Raw genomic sequence first — 20871 nt, forward strand, 5'->3', positions numbered from 1 at the left:
CCTTTCAACTAATAAATGTAACATCTTAAGGTGAAAGGAATCACGTGATTATAAAAATGAAACGGAATGTTGAATGATTGAGACTGGCCATTAAATTGTTAACAACTATTACGTCGTCAGATCCGGAGTTTCGTAGACGTAATAAAAAAGTACGAAGATAATTAGCATCCTCGAATGATCTCTATTTAAACAACTTGAAGGACGGAATAGATTTAATAAAAATGAAAGTCAGTTAGGTGGGTTAATAAGGAGCCGATAAATAAAGTATCCTCCGTGGTAGAGCGTCAATGAAATCATCCTATTCACAAACCACTTTACAAAAAGGTCGGCTTCATTGTCTTGTAAAAAAGGTCACCACAAAAATGGAATGCCATATAACCGGTAATAACGTATGTATAGGAACGTTACACATTTTGGACGTAAATATAATCACACCGTGCTCTTGATTTAAAAAAAATAAATGCCCAACAATTTATAACAACTTCGCTCTAAATAAATGCCCCAATAATTAAAATCCTCATCGAGGGGATATTTGAAAGAATTATCATCAGTCGTCTCTCGTGACTTTGATGCTGGTTAAATCTAAGGGCGTGTCCACCACGGGGGTTTCACCCTCCATTGGTCCCTCGGAATCGTCTCCTTCGTCGTCGCCTTCATCTCCGTCGCGAACTATTTTCCGGACGTAATACTCGTCATCTTCGTCATCACTGTCCGCGTCACTATGACGTCGATCACCGTGATGTTCAGCCTTCTTGTTTTTACTCCGTCCGCATATTCTCAAGTCCAACGCCGTCTCTTGCTCCGGCGATTTGGGAAAGCAAGTGTCCACGCTGGTCAAGCCCAATGGCGGGACGTCGGTGGCTGGTTTCAACATGGGACTGACCACGGACAAATAGCGGGCCGCCGAATAGGCTCGCGATAAATGATGGCTGTACGGATGGTGATGACTAAAGTCCGGTAAGGTCGTTCCGTTAGAAACGGGATGGTACGAATGGTTGTGGTGTAAGAGTTTGGACATCCCGTTCAGGCTTTTAGAGGAGCCATTAGCGGCGGGTGAATGGTGGAAGAAGAACTTATTGTGATGCAACGGGGACACGGGGGATAATGGCAACGGGTGAAAGACGATGGTGTCCTTGCGGTCGTAGGGAGGACTGGCCGAAGACTCGTACGGGGAACTACTATTGAGGTGATGTCCGCTGAGTTTTGGAGGGTCGAAGAGACTGTACGGTTTCCCGGTGGGTCCCACCAGGGTGGGCGCGCCGATGTCGCTCGGCGATGACGCGCTTCCGGTCGGCGAGGCGGCGCTGCTACTGCTGTCCTTTCCGTCGTAATAGTGTTGTTTCTTGTCGCCGTTGAGCGCGTGGTGACCTCGGAAGAGACCAGAAGTGGAGTTGTGTTCGCTCAACTTGCTCGTCATTTCCGCTTGGTCCTGGATCAAACAATGGATTTTGAACCAGTTCGACCTCCTGCCGTAACGGGAGCCTTGAACAGAAAAATAAAATTAGAGAAAGTTGTAGTTTATTAACCCATACTAGGAATATGCAACCAATAAATGAATTCAGTTTGGGCCGTTTGATTACGGTAATATCCCACTAGGAACGCGCCATCAATTGTGGTTTCCAATTTTTCACAGTTTCACATTTGGTACAAACAGAAATGGATCTTTGCGTCATTCTACTACTTTGTTTCCAAATCTGAATGCCATGGAACCAAATTTGAAATTCCATCTGCTAGATCATTTAAGTTATTTAAGCTTTTCTTTGAAAATACTAATTTATCCTCGGGAAAGAGTGAATCATTCGTAAGCAAAACTATGACTGCGTTCCAAAACCTTCTGATTATAATTAGAAAAACGGTACCAGCTTTTGAACGGTTTTTGCTTCTTCCGGTTGTGACGTCACGACAAGTTGATCACGATAGGTATCGGAAGGGTATCAAATTAACCGGTTGCAAGCTTTTCTGTTACGTTTAATAAACGTGTGGTTGTTGAACGCGCACGAAGAATATTTCTGCTTGCCGCCATTTTTTTGATTAATTTTAAACGGGTTTTGAGCGTTTCGGCGTTCAACAACCATAACCAATCGGACTGAACGGTAACGCAATTAGAAGCATCGGGTTATTTTAGGATTTCACTTGTTGAACGCAGTCTATTAATAAGTTCCATGTTCGTCAATTTAAGGGCCAGACCAGAGATTAAATTTTACTAACGACCTCTGGGAATCGCTCTGAAATAATCCCCGTATATGATTCACCTGATTTTCTGTCACGAGCTAATTCATTTCAGCCAGATTTTCATAATAGTTGGTGTGACCATTTCATTGGAATTATGCAGTTAACGAAAACACCCAAGTCAACTCATTAACTTACCACTTTTGGACATGCCGACCATCAAGCACTTCTTGAGCCGGCAACTCTTACAGGACGTCCTGTTCTTTTTGTTGATGACACACTGTCCGCTGTTCTTGCAGTCCCCAAGAGCCGTCAAGTTGTTGTACGTTCGCCCAAAGAATGACTGAATTAAAATAAAAAATTCTTCGGTTAATATAAAATTTATGAAAGTTCGAATTCCATTTTTAAAAATTGCTTCAATTTCAAACTATATTATTAAACTTATGGCAGATGTCGCTACTTGCAGACTGTCGTTCTGAAAATTATAAAGGCCACCGTTCGCTAAGTACGATCTTGTTGTAGCTAAGAATGTACGTTATAGGCAACATTTGTAGACCTGTAACTGGAGTCATTTTATAGACGCCGCCATTTACGAAACAAGATTTCCAAATAAGAAAATATAACACGATTTTAAACGACTTGGCCTTTTATTGCCTTATGTCTGTCACTTTGAAAACGCCCATCCATAGCCCGTCATACACTCTATTCTTTCGTCGCGAAGATAGTAAACTTCAAAATATAGAGATCGTTTTTAAGCTTTATTTGCACAGCAATTTTGGATAGTTAATTTAAAAACGACGATAGTTCGAGTGTACAAGAATTTTTATTTACAGTTTATTTAAAACTCGACTAGTTTTTAAATTAATTAACCAATTCAAAATATAGCATTAATAGGCTTCATGCGTAATTTAAATTTTAGCATAGGTATCGCCGCCAACGCGAGTTTAAATTGAATGAAAGCTGCCTGCTCGATCAAAATTGCTTCTGAACAAGAGCTGGGAATTCAAGCGAAAAACATCGAAATGCAAAAGTTTACTATTACATATTTAGTTGACGGATATTTAGGCAGATGGCGCTAGAATTCCTAAACTCGAATTCTATATAAGTTGAATATTTAGAAAATCAGTCCGATGTAAACTATGGTTTGTTTAAAAAAATTAATTGAATTTCACTGTAATATACTAGTGTTGTAAGTCGGAAAATTTTCCGCGGAAAATGATCGAGGCCTTTTTTCCTGATAAATAAGGTTCTAAGAAGGGAAGACATTTTTGTCATACCTTGCATCCTTCGCACGTGAACGCTCCGAAGTGGTATCCCGCAGCCGGCTCCCCGCACACTTTGCAAAGCTGATTCATCTGTGATATAAACGATAAAAATGTCATTAGAAATACGCTCAGATTACTTGTTAACATTTTACACAAAAAGCTGTCGTTTAGTACCCATGGCCACCAGTAGATGGCAGACGAAGTCCATACGAGTAGGTTTTCGTTTAGAGTTGTTGGAAGCAGCCTTGGAAATAAGGTTTTTTTTTAAACTGCTCCTTATGACCAGTGACCCCTAGATTATTAAATATTAAACTGGTCACTTGTGACCAGTGACCCCCTAGTTGAAAGACTTGTTTTACACAATTATATAGTAAAATGTGTTAAATACGCGTGTGAGCCTCTACTTGTGAATCTTGTTAAGTTTCATAAAAGCAGCTGGTAATAATAATTTTGTAACTTTTACTTCGTTTGCCGCGACACAACTCATATGAGAGACATTAGAAATCCGGTGAATAGGGATATCAAATTTGATAGAAAGGTTCCTTGAAATAATAAACTAGTCATCTACTATTTTTTAATATTATTCCGAATTATTAAACTGGTCGCTTTTTTGTTATTATTTAGAATTAATAAACTGGACACGGTGACCAGTGATCCCCTAAATTTTGAATAAATAAACTGGTCTGAGCAATTAATAAACTGGTCTTTGACCACCTAACCACCGTTATTTCCAAGGCTGGTTGGAAGTATTACGAAATATAAAACCACACCAGATTTATGAAAAAACATGGCCAAGTGTAAAAGTAACGAGGGAATATATGAAAATATTTTTGTTTATTATTAAATTATCTCGTGTATTGTCAAATATTTTCACATATTATCAAATATTCTAGTATATTATCAAATATTCTAGTATATTATCAAATATTCTAGTATATTATCAAATATTCTAGTATATTATCAAATATTCTAGTATATTATCGAATATTCTAGTATATTATCAAATATTCTAGTATATTATCAAATATTCTAGTATATTATCAAATATTTTCACATATTATCAAATATTCTAGTATATTATCAAATCTTCTAGTATATTATCAAATATTTTCACATATTATCAAATATTCTAGTATATTATCAAATATTCTAGTATATTATCAAATATTCTAGTATATTATCAAATATTCTAGTATATTATCAAATATTCTAGTATATCATCAAATATTCTAGTATATTATCAAATATTCTAGTATATTATCAAATATTCTAGTATATTATCAAATATTCTAGTATATTATCAAATATTCTAGTATATTATCAAATATTCTAGTATATTATCAAATATTCTAGTATATTATCAAATATTCTAGTATATTATCAAATATTCTAGTATATTATCAAATATTCTAGTATATTATCAAATATTCTAGTATATTATCAAATATTCTAGAAAATTATCAAATATTCTAGTATATTATCAAATATTCTAGTATATTATCAAATATTCTAGTATATTATCAAATATTCTAGTATATTATCAAATATTCTAGTATATTATCAAATATTCTAGAATATTACCAAAATATTATCGAATACTGCAAAATTTTATCAATCATAATAATATTTTATTACCACGTACTAATAATAATTAATAGAAATAGAAATGAGACTAGAACCACTGTGCTATCCGGTAATCTAATCCACGCAAGAGTGCGCCATCTATTAAAAAAAATGAAACTTTAATATTTCAAAAGGGATGGCGTGCTCCTACAAAGAATACGGGTGATTCCACTCTCATGGCAGCCCTCTAACTCGTTCATTCACCACAATCTAATCGTGCTTCTAGTCTCATTTATATTTCTATGGTATGGATGCGATAGAAACACAACACATCCAGGAAAATGCGTGAAAATGTTTCACGGGGAGGTGGCGTCATCTAGCGGTCACCTCGAAAAGCTTTATTGTAAAATTTCTTCCAAGGCTCTGGCGAAACAATCGCGGAAAGGGAGATGAGATAGACCGACGACATTAACATTCCCATAATTACCCTATTTTGAAGAATTATAATTTATTTTTTACTAGGGAAGTATTCAAATAAGTAATAGAAATTAAAATCGTCTGTTTATTATATTGGTCCACATTAAATAATGTTGAAAATGTATGCAAAACATACAAATAAAAAAAACCAAACTAACGTAAGATGCTCTTTAACTGCTGGATTTTCGTCTGCTAAGCAGTAACCAGACGCTTTTTGTTTTATAATACACAAAGCTTCAATTAAGCTTATACGAGTAATAATAATAGGAGTCTATTGTACAGGAAATAAGGAAATACAAAGTGTATACACTAATTTTACCCTGTGTCTCGAGAAATAATAGAATAAAATTCAAAACAATTAAGTTAAGATTTTCATGAAAATTGTTAAACGAACTCCACTTAACAATTCAAAGAAACTATCAAATTTGAAAAAGCTGCATTTAAATTTCTGATAAATAATTAAATTTAAGGAATTACATTTAAATTTCAACCTGTGACACACCTAGAGCTATATCATTTGACTTTCAAAACCACAGTATTCAACCTATTGTTATATTTGTTTTGACGCGTTATAAAGCTTTATTAAATAATTCCACTTATTAACAATTCTATTTGTGAAAAACTGTTGCCGATTAGTATTGAACTTCTTGTGTTGGCCGCTACGGGGCTTTATGTAAACTGATAAGGCTAATTGGCACCAATGTTGTCTGAGCTATTTCTTCCAATATTTCTAGATAAATTTTCGTTCGAATATTTTTGGTTTCTGTGAGCTATTTCAACCCAGTTTACTGTATAATATTTTCTCTCCCTTCTCGAAAAAACAGCTTCGAAAACTGAAATTCTATCCCTAGTTTAGCGACGACTTGTAAAGCACCCCTACAACGATTAAATCATGTTTCTTGAAGGCTGCTTAACACGGAGCGTATTCTTCCAGTCAAGGTGAAATCCATTTCATTACTAATTCGCGCCGATTCAATTTATTAAAACCTATATAGATGGAAATTAAATATTGGCAAAACGTGACCGGTTTTAATACAGGCAGGAACTACTTCCATTGACGATGTGCTGTTTCGGCGAAAGGAAAAAAAGCAAGCCGGATATTTTTTTACAGAAATTTCAATATCCTCTCCTAATTAACGTTTTTGGCAGGTTGTTTCGACTTCAATTTATCAGAAATGGGTAATTTTTAATGTGACAGGTTTTAAAAATGCGCTCGTTATATTTTTGTTATCATAATGATAAAATCTTTATAAGGGTTGATTTTTTACATTAAGAAATCCAGGATAATATTATAAACCGAAGTATAAAATAAGAATTCGTCTTCCTATAGAGTAATTTCACTTCGTTTTGAGTGTTTTTTTTTCTATATGCGAAAACAGCATGAAGGGCTTGCCACCACCCTCCAAAGCATTGTAATAATAAGAATAATCAGCTAGGCTAATACCCAAAGCACCACCTTAGGCCTAAGTCATCATTAATTCAGGTGGCCACCTGCTTAAAGGCGTTAAAAGGCGCTCGATGACTAGGGCCTAAGCTGGGGCCTTGGGTATCAGCCTAGCTAGCATGGATGACAGAAATCACTGAATACTGGTAATGATATTAGCTTTAAACAAGCACTTTCACAAGATGTCGTGAGAGTGGTATGTGAGTGTAGTCGTGATTTTTGAAAATGATATCCCGTTATCCTACATAATCCTAACGACATCCTATATTCCTTTGGTACATTCCAGTTCTTGAATCAGTTATTTATCTACGGTATATTAAATAATCAATGATTATTTTAAAAAGATTTACTCTGTTCTTCAGAGTTCGATATTTGATTGTTTTACTTTGGTTTATTTGAAAACTATTCTGATAAATCTCAGAAAATAAGTGCAAAACGAAGATGGTATTTGTTACGGCGTAAATAGGTGCAAATTCTGCAAAGGGTAATTACAGTAAAAGTTGGCAACAGTTTTTAATGGTAATTTTAATAAAGGTTAAGTCCTCTTAGTATAAACTATAAAGTTGGCTTAAAAATCATATTCCACAACGATTCTCAGGTGACTTTTCTATTTTAAATAGTATGCAATTTAGTACGCGTTGCCACCAATAGATGGCGGACAAGTCGCTGGAGTTGATGGTAGGTGCTTCGACCTGGAGGCACCTTGCTTCTGATAAAATTTGTTTTACTTCTTTATTATAAAGCTTGCTTTAACACATAAAATAGCGGTTTCTTGCCCAATACTTTGTGGTAAATGTTTTTCGACATTCACACGGAGAAACTCCAGTTACAACCTAATTTAGGCAGCAATGTTTAAAATTGCTTCGAGTGAGTAAATAGGTTCAAACATGAAGCCACTATAATTTACCTCAATTCAACGACGCGTTGTTAGTTGACCCACGATTTTTGGGGCTAATGGACATTGCGAAGTAAGGCGCTCGCGTCATCAACTAAACTGACCCCGGCGGTGGGAGGTTGACCGTTAAAACCCATCAAAAGAATAACACACCGCGCTAATTAATTACCGTCACACAAAGAAGAGGAAAAAATCGCAAAGAAAGACCATAAAAGTAATAGGACGAAATAGGGTCGCGGTTACGCGTTTTCAGATTGTTCCACGTCGAAGAATCCGTTGCAGAAACCATATTATTTTCAAGACGCGACTTTCTACCTTGAATGGATTAATGGGGGAGGAAGGAAGGAAGGGGGCCGGAATGGGGGAGGGGAAAAGGGGGTACCCCGGCCTATTCTAAGACGACACGCAGTCATAAGCGCGCATAATCAAGCAATGAAAAGCGAAAGTGTTTTTCTGGGGATGGCAATCGACGAGCAGCCACCGTAACGACCCACTGATCCCAAATTTAGTACTAACATCCGCCCCCCCCCTTTGCGAGGAACCAATATTACCACAGCGGGGATGGCGGGTACATTCTGCGCGGGCTGACTTCGACGTTTATCTTTTATAGTTGGTTGGATTTTTAATGACCGGAATTTTCGTGTCACCCCCGCGTTGCTTAGAAACAATAGATTTTTTTTCAACTTAACAATAAGGAACCCCTACTATGGGGCTCTCAACAACTCAAGGTCCCAGCCTAAAATTATAAAATGACCAAGATGTTTTTTTTTCTTCTCTAGCGGCGCAAATAATAGCGTGACCAAGAAAATGGAAAGGGTCGCGCGATAGAAGAATGGAACAAGAGCAATTAGAACTAAACCTAACAATCTCTTCAAACCCATTCTCTCCCCGATTACGATGATTTATTTTTATTTGTGCCGGTCGAGGCTGGGCGGGGCTTTTATATTTAATTATTTCATTGCATTCGGCCACCCGTCTCTCCACCGCCCCCGCAATCAAATTCAAAGGGTGCCGCCTGCGCTCGGAAAACGAGAATGCTCAGCTATCTATTAAAGTGTGTAATTGGATTGAAGTGGAGTTTACGAATCTACAACTGTTGCACCGGGCGAGTATGTGGTGGACGTGGTGAGATATATTTAACAGCCATTGCGGATAGGTACTACACTTTGATCTTAGGGATAATATACTACACTTTGATCTTAGGGATAATATACTACACTTTGATCTTAGGGATAATATACTACACGTTGATCTTAGGGATAACATACTACACGTTGATCTTAGGGATAACATACTACTCGTTGATCTTAGGGATAATATGCTAAATTTTGATCTTAGGGATAATATACTACAGTTTGATCTCTAGAATAATATACTACACTCTACTCTTAGGGAAAGTATATTACATTTTGATAAAATAATCAGCTAGGCTAACACCCAAGGCACCACCATACTCCCAATCTAAGGAATAATGCACTACACTTCGATCTTGTGGAAAAGATCCAAAATTTGTATATTAGAAATAATATAGAACACTTTGATCTTGGGGAAAATATACAACAATTTGATTTTATCAATAATATAATACACTTTGATGTTAGGGAAAGATACAACATTTCGATCTTAGCAAAGGATAGTATAATTTGATTTTAAGGAAATATACCGCACTTTGATCTTTGTAAAAGATACTACATTACTATACTACTTTACTACTATATTTTTTTATAGAATTCCGATTATAGTTTTATAGAATTTGAATAAATTTGTTTTCCAAAGTGATAGATTTTAGCGTGTTCTAAATCTAAATAAATTTGTAGAATACCGAAATAATGATCTAGAAAGAAATTTTTTAACTAAATAAATTCCTTTATCATTGTGTTTAACAAATTTAAATTTATTTAAATTGTATATTATCTTTTAATACGATCCTGTATACCCAAACAAAAACCCAAATATTGCCCATTATCTGAATAAAAGCGCGGGAGGGGGGGGGATATTATCATTTCAAGCACTTTCATTTATTTTAAAAATTGCCGCGTAAAAGCTAGAAGAAACGTTTTCTGGAATTAATATTTTGCCGCTTCGCATTTCGGAAGCCAAAAATTCCACGAAATAAACCACCTCTTTGAAATTACACCTTCGAAATTAACTCATTCAGAGTCGTTATGAAAAGGAAACCTCAAAAAATTAAATTAAATGCACGATTCAAATGAAAGAGAACGGGGTGGTGGCCAAGTGACGAAATAAATAAGGCAAAAGACGTGTTTGGCTTCTACAAAAACACTCACACTCCGGAAAATGTCGATAACGTCATTACGGCACTAAGACGTCATTAAATATACCGATTTTATTTATTCATTTAGAGCGGCTGAAGCCTAGACATACCAAGAACGTATTTAGGTTTCTGACAACGTACGATACCGCCCAGGCCCGCTAACATGATCTACTACTTCTCTGAAACAGGAACCTTCGAATGTTATAATTTTATGGCTCTATCTAGTATCAGTCTAAAAACGCGTATAATTACTTACAGAAAATTAGGTTTAATTATTAATTTAGTTAAATTGAATTATTTAATTTTTAGTTTCCATCATAAATAACAAATAGTTAGTAGGTTCTAAACTATAATTCAATTCAGAGAAATATTTTAAAACAAGTTTGCAATAGATTGCTACTGTTTCAAATTTAAATTAGGATTTTCAATAAGTCCTAACAAGAATGTATTTATTTATGCTTAGACCTACGATATTCTTTCTTGGGGTGGTTGTGCTGAATACCTCTTGGCTTCAATCGAGGGTGTGCGAGAGAAGTTTATCGAACTTGCACATACGTTTTTTCTAAAAAAGAACCCTATGTATATAACCATCTACTAAGCTGCCTTGGTATGGAACCTATTCGTAATTTCGTCTATAACAACTATAAATTTAAACTCCTTTATTTGTTGATGTAATTTTATTTTTGTATAATTGAAAAATTGCAGTGTACTGTCTTGTAGGTGCTACTCGCACTGTTGTTGTCCACTCTAAATAAAGATTTCATTTCATTTCATTTCATAAAGCAAACTACTTCCCCCTAAATAAATCCAAATCTCATCGGTTCCCCAAAAGTGACGACTTGCGAGGCGATTGAAGCGCCCTCCAGTGCCGTTTTTCCTTCCCCCTCTCGTGGCGGGGAAAACTAAACCATGATGCCCGAGGATCGCCTCAACATTGTCATTCTCCCGAATTTGAAATTAATTCATTTTGGCTCCTAGCTAGTATTTCTTGAGTCTGTATCTTTGCCGACTCGTACGTTCTCAATATCTTAACCAGGCTCTTGGAAATACCTATAATTTCTTGAGAACGGTAGCCAAAAAAGGCTTAGTTTCAAGGCGTTGTACCTGTAATTACTCATTCACACTTTTATCAAATATACCCCAAAAGCCAATAAAGAAAGGCGGGTTTCTATGATATTGCCCCTTTGATGTTTCTCCATTTTTAGTCTTGGAAAAGATCGGCGAGAAAACCCGAATGTTTAATATGCAAATTAATTTTTACCACGCAACATACACGATAATTGAACGCAATTAATTATCAGACGCTAAAATATGCCGAACTGTGTCAAAAATCTAGTTTTTCCGTACGTCAAGCGGCTTACTCAACCTAAGATTTTAATTATATATTAAAATATTTCAGACTTAATTTGAGGTCCTTATTAAAAAGTTTTAAGTGTATATTAAAATTATTAAAGCCACAAATTTTATGAATATATTAAAAACTATCTAGACTTTATTTTAAGTCTATATTAAAAGTATTCAACCTAAAATTTTTAATCAATATTAAAAGTATTCAACCTCAAATTTTTAATCTATATTAAAAGTATTCAACCTAAAATTTTTAATCTATATTAAAAGTATTCAACCTCAAATTTTTAATCTATGGTAAAAGTATTCAACATAAAATTTTTAATCTAAATTAAAAGTATTCAACCTCAAATTTTTAATCAATATTAAAAGTATTCAACCTCAAATTTTTAATCTATATTAAAAGTATTCACCCAAAAATTTTAGGTCTAATCCGTAGAACCTGCAATCAAAGAAAAATTAAATTAAGCAGACAAATTAAGTGCGCCTTTAGTTCGATTTGACGAACATAGATGGCGTTACATTTCCCATGGCCGGGCCGTCTATACAGCACCTGTCACGGCTGTTTCAATATCGTATTATTAAAAAGGCATATAACCAAGTAACCCTACTCGTCATTTAAAAAGAATCCACACTCTCTCCCTCATCGGACGTGAGGGGAACAAAAACTGGCGTCCAAGTCCTGCCTTAAAGAGAGCGCAGGGGGGCCAACGGAAAAGGGGGTTTCCAAGCTCTCTTTTTGATGTACGTATAAAAAGGCAGGGGCAGCGTGATTACGGTGTTATCGTGGGGTGGACCGCTAACTTCAAGGTCTAGTTACGATAAAAGAAAGAAAATGCCTGTCTTAGCTAGACGCTCCTCTCGTTCTCTCGCTGGGTTCGCACTGGACGGAAACATTATCGCTGCGGAAAAACGTTGACGTCAACGGTAAATCCATTTAGCTACGACGGAATAGGAGTTGTTGCTTGAACTAATTCACTATAGGGGGCGTTTCGACACCCATAAACCTTTCATGGAAAATAGGCTTAATAACGACTGCGCATAGTCGTTATTATGCCTATTTTAATATTCAGTGATATGGTTTTGCTTAAGCGTAGGGATTAACACGCCATTTACTCTCAGACGAGATAAATGTTTAGTATTTATTTATTTTTTCTTCCTTTTTATAGAAAATTTAAATAGTTTAAAAAACCATCAGACTGAAGTGCCGTTTTTTACTCGAAACTCCTGGCGTTATCAAACTCTATCGTTATATCATTAAAATTAAGATCAAGAGTGAAATTTATTAAATTATATTAGTTTAGTAATTAATTGCCCTCTTTCAAAGTGGCTTTAAACCAGACAAGGCTTAAATACTAATTTTGGCCATCTTTTTGGCTAATAATAAAACCGATGGTAAATTGAATGGAATATAATTTATACGCTCGGCTTTTACCGGAGAAGATCGCGTCATATTTTCCGTCGAGTGCGAATCAAGCTTAAAGGAGGATTATGGGTGTTCTCCAGCCAAAGGAAAAGGAAATTGGGAGCGTAGGAAAATAAAACTGTTTCACGAAATCCCAAAAAGAAAGCCTTAACATGACGCGCATTCTCATGGACTCAACCGAGACGAAAGTCAAAGTCTCTTTCTTTTTTATGAACATCCGACACTGATCCTAATCTAACGACAAAAGGGTATCAAAATAACAACGGATACTTTAAAGCCATGTTCAAATTGGGCCACGAATGCCACGTTGACACAGACTTTTGGAACATTCAAGGCAGGTCGGACTGAATGTCGTTCAAAATATCACAGGGTTCGAACCACTTATAGCGAACCGATTTATCTGATATTTACAGGTTTTACCCTGATATTCCCAGTTTTTTAACCTGATTTTTTTCAGGTTTTCCCACTTATTTACCTCTGATATTTTTCCACTGATTTTTATTTCGGAACTTTAATATTGATATGTTAAGGTTGTTCTACTAATATTTGTCTGATAATTTGATAATTTTTTAATGATTGGTATCTCATATTTCCATTGTTTTCAATGATTTCTCAGGAATTTTCATAATGTTTTATAATAAACGCGATGAATCCTAGAAGTTATAGGAATCAGCTCGTGCTTTTAAACTTTCTAAGTGAAGCTAGGCAAATTTTCTGGATTTACGCTATTTATTTTAATATTCCTGTACATTACAAATTTTTTCTGTTATATATTATTTTTGTACACAATCTGGTTTTCCACGAATTAAAAAAATATTTTGGTCAAATCTCGAAGTTAGTCTAATTTATTACATGGTTTGGTGAAAAATTTAAATTCTAAGATACCGTAAATTTCATGTTGTAATTATATAAGCGCCATCTTTAGATTCGTTTAGTAAACCGTAATTGAACGACAGCATTCCGAGAGCAGCTTTGCTAACGATCGAATCTATAGATGGCGCCACGTTTGACGCCAAGACAGGCAGTGGAATCCACTTATTGCGAAACGTCTTCTCATTCACGGAGGCCAACCATTCTCGGAGATCACGCGTCGCTGTCTGCTGGCAATTGATGTCGAAGGAGATATTTTCATCGAATCCGTTAAGAATATTTGACGGTGAGACAATGAAAGTGTATCTGGATAAAAAGGAATGCTTGCCCCCTTCTGACGCCCCCGCCTTCCGCGAGCGCAGAGGCGAGAGAAGGCATTACTCATGGCGGATGAATCAAAAGTGGATCTCGCACCCCCTCCGAAAAATTGGCGCTCGCCGGACCGAAACGAAGAAAGTGGGCAGCCGGAACCACTCTCTCCCTGCACCCAAGATCTCGGCCCTCTACAATTAAGGACCTAGAAATTGCACCTGTTCATCCATTCTATTTTGCGAAGGGGGTTACCGCGTTACGGTGATGGGCATTTTTTGTAAATTCAATCTCAGCTCGCAAGCCGCTCATGCTAACCTGATATATTTGAATCTCACGATCTGCTCAAGAGCGGTTAAGATAATATCTCTCTCATAACCGCTCGTTTCAAACGCGTTTACTGATTGCTCATCTCTTTTCTTCCTCCAATTTCGTAAGGAAAGAGACTGCTCTGTCATTCGCTCATTTTCGAATGGAATACTACTGAAGCTCTCAACCGCTCAGCTCAAAGAAAATATAATACATTTCGCTCATCTTATCAAACGTAGAAAACTGAATCAGTTATATAAAAACCACTGACACCTAAACTAATTCCATCATATTACTTTATTTAATCAACAAAATAAGAGCTAAAACTAAAATAATATACATTTCTGAAAAATCAACGTAAAATCGTTAATTTCTTAGCCCAGAATACACGCTTTATACGCTGATTAGCATACGTTCCTCTCAGTTTTTCGTGTATTTAAAATTGAAATTTACAGCTCAGCTCCTCTCTCGCTCAATCTATGACTAAGTGCAGCGCTCATTTCTAAGATCAGCTCACCTTCCGGCCGAAATAGACAGTCACTCTCTTCCGTTCATTTAATCAAGCTCAAATTTAGGTTCTCGATCGCTCACTAAATACAGAAAGTTACCGCTCATTCTGACCCAAAACCTCTCTAAAATGAGCGGAGCGCGCCCATCACCGCCATGTTACGACATAGCGGGGATTCGGGACGCTAAATTGACGCCTAAGTGAAAGGAGTTTCTATTAAATCTACCCTCCAAATGTTACGCAAAATCGGAAAAATAACGTTACCAATTTCTATCGAAAATCTGATGGTTTGTTCAGGGTTGTTTGATCGTGGCTTAAATCAAATCATTGTTTTAAATCTAGATTTAAATTCAACGTTTTTTCTATTAAATAATAATTGATTTAAGTCGCCAATTAAACTTCAATGTGATTATGAAAATTTATAAGAAGTTTCTGTAGAAATTTAAATTCAGAGCAAAATTAAAATGCAAACAGTAATTAAATTTAATTTATTTTCATTTTATTATACATTACTGCTGCAACCAAATTATGAAACAATTAAAAGAAGTATGGAATGTTTCGAAATCAACGAAGATAAAACTCCGATTGAAATGTCAACGGGCAAATCTGTTACAGATTGAAAATTTAATCATACTTTAATCAGATTTAATCATGATTTAATTTTTTCAACAGCCCAGCGTTCATTAAGGTAAAATGGTGGGAAAAATCTGACATTCGAATGATTTAATATTACTTTAAACTAATTCGTTAAAGTTTCTTTTTTTACGCGAGTGCTTTAAAATTTGCGTAAAAACCTTTCGTGATTCTATCGGTAGGATCGAATTTGTAGAACGAGGGTTTGGCTTACGATTCCAGTCCAGTAGTTCGTTTGTCTAAGATATCAACCGTTTCGCAACTTGAATAAACGGATTTACAATTGGCGAAATTTGTAACCACCTCTGTGTATTGAACCACTAACGAACGTGTCTAACACCCGCTGACAAGTCATTACGGAAGCGTATCGAGATAAAGGCGTTCACAAATAACAGCGAAAAAACCACCCCTCAGCTCTGCGTAAAAAACAGTGTTCAGCCCAAAACGCCACCAACATTGATCAGACAATTTCCCCGACAGCGAAAAAGTAAAACAAACCCAAGAATTGTCCTCAATATCAAAAAGAAAACAATAAAAATGTCTTTTTCAACCTCAATCGTTGCCGTCAACGGACTTTCTTGATATGCACCTCGGAAGACAGACAGGGAAATTGGGTGACAGCCGCTAAGCTTTCGCAACGGACTGATACGTACAGGGTGTCTCCATTTGCAACGCGGTTTATTCGCGAAACATAATATATAATAAAAGAAGTATATATTTTATTTTCTTCTAAAGTAGAATTTTAAGCTTCTTCGTCGTTTAACTAAGATCAAAGTGTAGTATATTTCTCTAAAAACAAAATGCGGTATATTTCCCTAAAATCAAAGTGTGGTATATTTTCCTAAGATCAAAGTTTGGTATATTTTCCAAAGCTCAAAGTGTGGTATATTTTCCCAAGATTAAAGTGTAGGATATTTTCCTAAGCTACAAGTTTGGTATAGTTTTCTAAGCTCAAAGAGTAGTATATTTCCTAAGATCAAAGTATGATATATGTTGATAAGATCAAAGTGTGGTTTATATTCCTAAACTCAAAGTGTAGTATAGTTTCTTAGTATCAAATTGTAAATATTTTCCTCGGATCAAAGTCTGGTATAGTTTTCTAAGCTCAAAGAGTATAGTATATTTTCTTCAAGACCAAAGTGTAGTATACTATCACATCAGTTGTTAAACATATCTCATCACGTCCAGCATTAAGTTGGCTCGATCAATGCTATACATGTTCTCTCTGTTCAAAAGTCAATTTCACTAATTCGGTTTTCAGGATCGGGCAAATTGCAACACCCGGCGCAATTCAAGAGGGTGTCAAAAGCGAAAAAAAAACTTCGAGAAAAGAACGCGCTCTCGCGGTTCCAGGGTGTCACCACCTCCGTTTAGCACGCGCCAGCACCCCATCGAGCGGTTTCAATTATGATTCTTTGGGCGCCACGCCTTTGGATCCGGACCCTTTTCTTCTCGCGGAAAAGACAAGCGTTACCGTTCTACTTAGCGAAGCGCACGAAACGAATTTTCTCGCTGGAAAACGAAGCCTATTTTGACTCCGTCAAAGCCACTTCCGTCGTGGCTGCTTTGTCACACTTGTTTTGGGCCGAGGCTTAGAGGGTTAAGTGGCTCGAGTAAGATACATTCACACTGTTCCGTACGGGTCATTTGTTTCTCCGAAATAATGTCATTATTCACTGAAACGTTTCTCGGAGTTCATATCGACAAGAAGCCGATCCCACCCTGTCACGGCGACTAGCGCGTTACGGATGGTAAAAGTGGCGCCATCCAGTGCCGTAACTAGGAACTCCGCGGCCCCCCGCGAAAAACGACTCGGCGCCCTTTTAAATAGCACCGATTTTAATCATTAACGTTTGGGGGCCCCTTAGTTCTCGGGGGCCCCCCCGCGCCGCGGAGTCTGCGGGGGCACTATTTACGCCACTGGCGCCATCCCGAGATTCGATGCTGAACTATTAATTAGCGAAGCTTACGGAAATCTAAAAACTGTCATCTGCTAAATTGCGATTAGTGTAATTACAATATTTATCCTGCCAGAAATATCTATTATGTTGTTATCAGTCTAGGGTCTCTAGCCAGTGGGATCTGATAAACGTTTGCTTTTAACTATAACTATATCAAACTACTCTAACTAAGTAGGCGTTTTTCGAAGAACGTGCCAAACGTCATTGATTTAGAAATATATTAAACTAACTTAAAAAGTATTACGTTATAAAACTGGTTCGAAAAATCGATCATTTTCAATCTGTGTTGGCACATTTTAAAATATTTCCGGTATAAATGAAGGTTGATATGAAACCAAGTATGGTTATTTAGGTTTGGAACTGAGCTAGCGAAATAAAATGTATAATATAATATATAATATATATATTATGATATAATATTAATATATATAACTCTGAAAATTATCATAAATATCATCGAAATGATAATTTGAATTATTGCGCAGTCAAGGTTTACTAGTGTCTAAATATGGTTAAAGCGAAATATATTACTAGCAAGTACGATATACTACTAAGTTCAGTTGCAAGTACACGTGACAGCGCAGCATGAGTTTCGGCGTCATAAACACGTTAGCTCAGAAAATTATCCTTGGAATAATAGGAATTGCCATACTTGACGCTTATTTTGTTACTTATGATAAAAGCAAAATCTAGTAATCTAGTAAAAAGCAGGCCAAATTTCCCTAACCCCCCTAAACCCTAACCAGCAACTCTTACGCAGGTTCAACACGCAGCCAGTTAATTGGATACACCGAGTAAAATAACCGGGAAAACCGACTTCGTTATTTAGAATCATCACATTCGCATTTATCATACTTTTACAAAAACCTTGCTGGGAAATACCACCGCTTTCAAAAATGAGCAAATTATGTCAAATTGCAAAATTTACCCGCGTGATATTCTTAAAAGCATTTTAACTACTCGAAACAAAAATTAGATAATGATACGATCTAAATACATTTTTTTACGTTACCTCCAAAACCAGGTATCTTTAAAAATGAAATTTGATGAAAACAATATTTAAATATTAAAAAAAAATTGTATTTCGCAATACCATAAGTTTATAATTATCTCCTTAAGTGTGTCTGTTGGTCGTGTAATTACTGGTAGTTATAGACGCGAGGTGAGTGATGTATCATTGAGTTGCGAAAATGTAAGAAGCGCAATTTTCACAGCTCATAAATGCGAAAGCACTATGCAAAAATTCGCATCTCTGTTTAGTAAAAAACGGGTGCTCCAGCTGAAATTCGATTTGAAAAGCAACGAAACAAGATTTCAGTTCTAAAAATTTGAAACAAACGCGATTAGAAGAAATTAGAAGCGAGATTTGGGTCTAGGCCGAGCAACGTTGAGATGCGGAATCAATTCGCTTTAAGGGGAACGTAACACTAGTCAATTGAGGAGAAGATAGCACGTGTGGTCTTTCGTGATTAAAACGAGAGACAGAAGGGAAATGAGAACGTGCTTGACGGGTTAGGTCCTTCCATTGGCGATGTTGAGAATGGGCTAGGTTCGCTTTTGCGGGGAGGAAGATTGTTTCACAAATTAGATTCTCTCCCTACTGACAAAAATATAGGTTATACGTGTCACTCGTTACTTTTCGCGTATTATTTTCATTACCTTTTTTATTGTAAAAGGGTTTTTAACTGGCGATAATATCTGGGCGTAAAATACGCTTATAATCCTCGTTGAGAAATTCGCAATGACTCGTTAGAAACAGACACACTTAATGTCCTCAATGACAAATTCAATTTTAAGACAATGAGGAAGATTGTTTTTACTCCGATTACGCGGAAGATGGCGCTACAAACACCGGGAGGCTTTCCCGCTGCTGAGAATAACGGCGCGCGACGCGTGCTCGGTGCCACGTTCCGGTTAAAACAATCAGATAGTCTAAAACCCAAGGCACCACCTTAGGCCTAAGCCGTCTTTAAATGCCATCAATTTGAGTGGTCGGGTTAAAATGCCCTTCATGCCACTTGAGCCAACAGCTCCCTACAACAACTATTTCCGTTAACCTCGACAAGTTTTTATGGAAAGGGGAAACCGAAGAACTCGAGGGAAACCCCTTTAACCGGTGGAGAGAGAACATGCTCACTCAACGAGGAAGATGGAGAATTCCCCTAGTGTTGCGTGGCGCCAGCCGTTCGAGACGAAAGCGATTGCAACGATCTAAGATCAACAGTAAATTATAATATTTTTGGGTGTTTTAAATGAAGCTAGATTTCTCCAAAAAGGTTGAAAATTTGTAGCAACAGATCTGTTGTTATAACTTTTGTTACTGTATTTGGTTGTTAAATCCCTATTGCAGTTTTGGTTGTTAAACCCCTATTATAGTTTTGGGTGTTAAATCCCTATTATAGTTTTGGTTGTTAAACCCCTATTATAGTTTTGGTTGTTAAACCCCTATTATAGTTTTGGGTGTTAAACGCCTATTATGGTTTTGGTTGTTAAACCCCTATTACAGTTTTGGTTGTTAAACCCCTATTACAGTTTTGGTTGTTAAACCCCTATTATAGTTTTGGTTGTTAAACCCCTATTATAGTTTTGGTTGTAAACCCCTATTATAGTTTTGGTTGTAAAATCCCTATTTTAGTTTTGGTTGTAAACCCCTATTATAGTTTTGGTTGTAAAATCCCTATTTTAGTTTTGGTTTTTAAACCCCTATTATGGTTTTGGTTGTTAAATCCCTATTATAGCTTTGGTTATTAAATCCCTATTAAAGTTTTTCAGAAACTTAATGAAAAATTTGAAACACCTTCAAAAGTAAAATTGCGATTACTCTAGCAAAATAAGAAAAAATCCTTGGTTGCCTAAAATTCCCGTTTTCCGACGAGGTTGAAGCGCACACTGGTGACGTTTTCCTCCCCCCACTCGTACCATTCCCCCCACTCGTACCGTTCCCCCCCACTCGTACCGTTCCCCCCACTCGTACCGTCCCCCCCACTCGTACCGTTCCCCCCACTCGTACCGTTCCCCCCCACTCGTACCGTTCCCCCCCACTCGTACCGTTCCCCCCCACTCGTACCGTTTCCCCCCACTCGTTACCGTTTCCCCCCACTCGTACCGGTGTAAAACTGGATCACAATTTAGAGCATTATTAGTTCTAAAATATATTAATTATAATTATAATAATTTAAGAGGTCCATTAAAGATTGTAATCCATTTTATTGTCAGGCCATATAGGTTACCTAACTGTAATATAATATTACTTAGCAAGCGAGTGCATTTCCGGTGGAGGTAATAAAAACCCTGCCCTCGCTAGTGCTAACGCGTAACATTGATAAGTAGTATAGCTAATTTTAGTTATGTCTCAATCGGGTTTTTCTAAATATCGTAGAACGCCATTGTCTATAAGAAATACCAATCTTTGCAAATCGC

The 20871-nt window shown here is 36.6% G+C and overlaps 1 protein-coding gene across 1 annotated transcript in view; it reads right to left on the reverse strand.

Annotated features, from left to right (window-relative positions):
- Positions 1–334: 334 nt before the first annotated feature.
- Positions 335–20871, reverse strand: part of LOC149949038 (uncharacterized) — a 30079-nt gene continuing 9542 nt past the window's right edge. The window contains exons 2-4 of the mRNA XM_090172938.1: positions 3447–3524; positions 2368–2512; positions 335–1482 (exon numbers count right to left, since the gene is read on the reverse strand). Of these exons, the coding sequence (XP_090029064.1) occupies positions 548–1482; positions 2368–2512; positions 3447–3524 (1158 nt within the window). The 3' untranslated portion in view covers positions 335–547. The remainder of the gene's footprint in view (positions 1483–2367; positions 2513–3446; positions 3525–20871) is intronic.

Source organism: Leiobunum rupestre, chromosome 4, assembly GCF_980474605.1.
Source record: "Leiobunum rupestre chromosome 4, qqLeiRupe1.1.hap1, whole genome shotgun sequence".
Classification (NCBI taxonomy): Eukaryota; Metazoa; Arthropoda; class Arachnida; order Opiliones; family Sclerosomatidae; genus Leiobunum; species Leiobunum rupestre.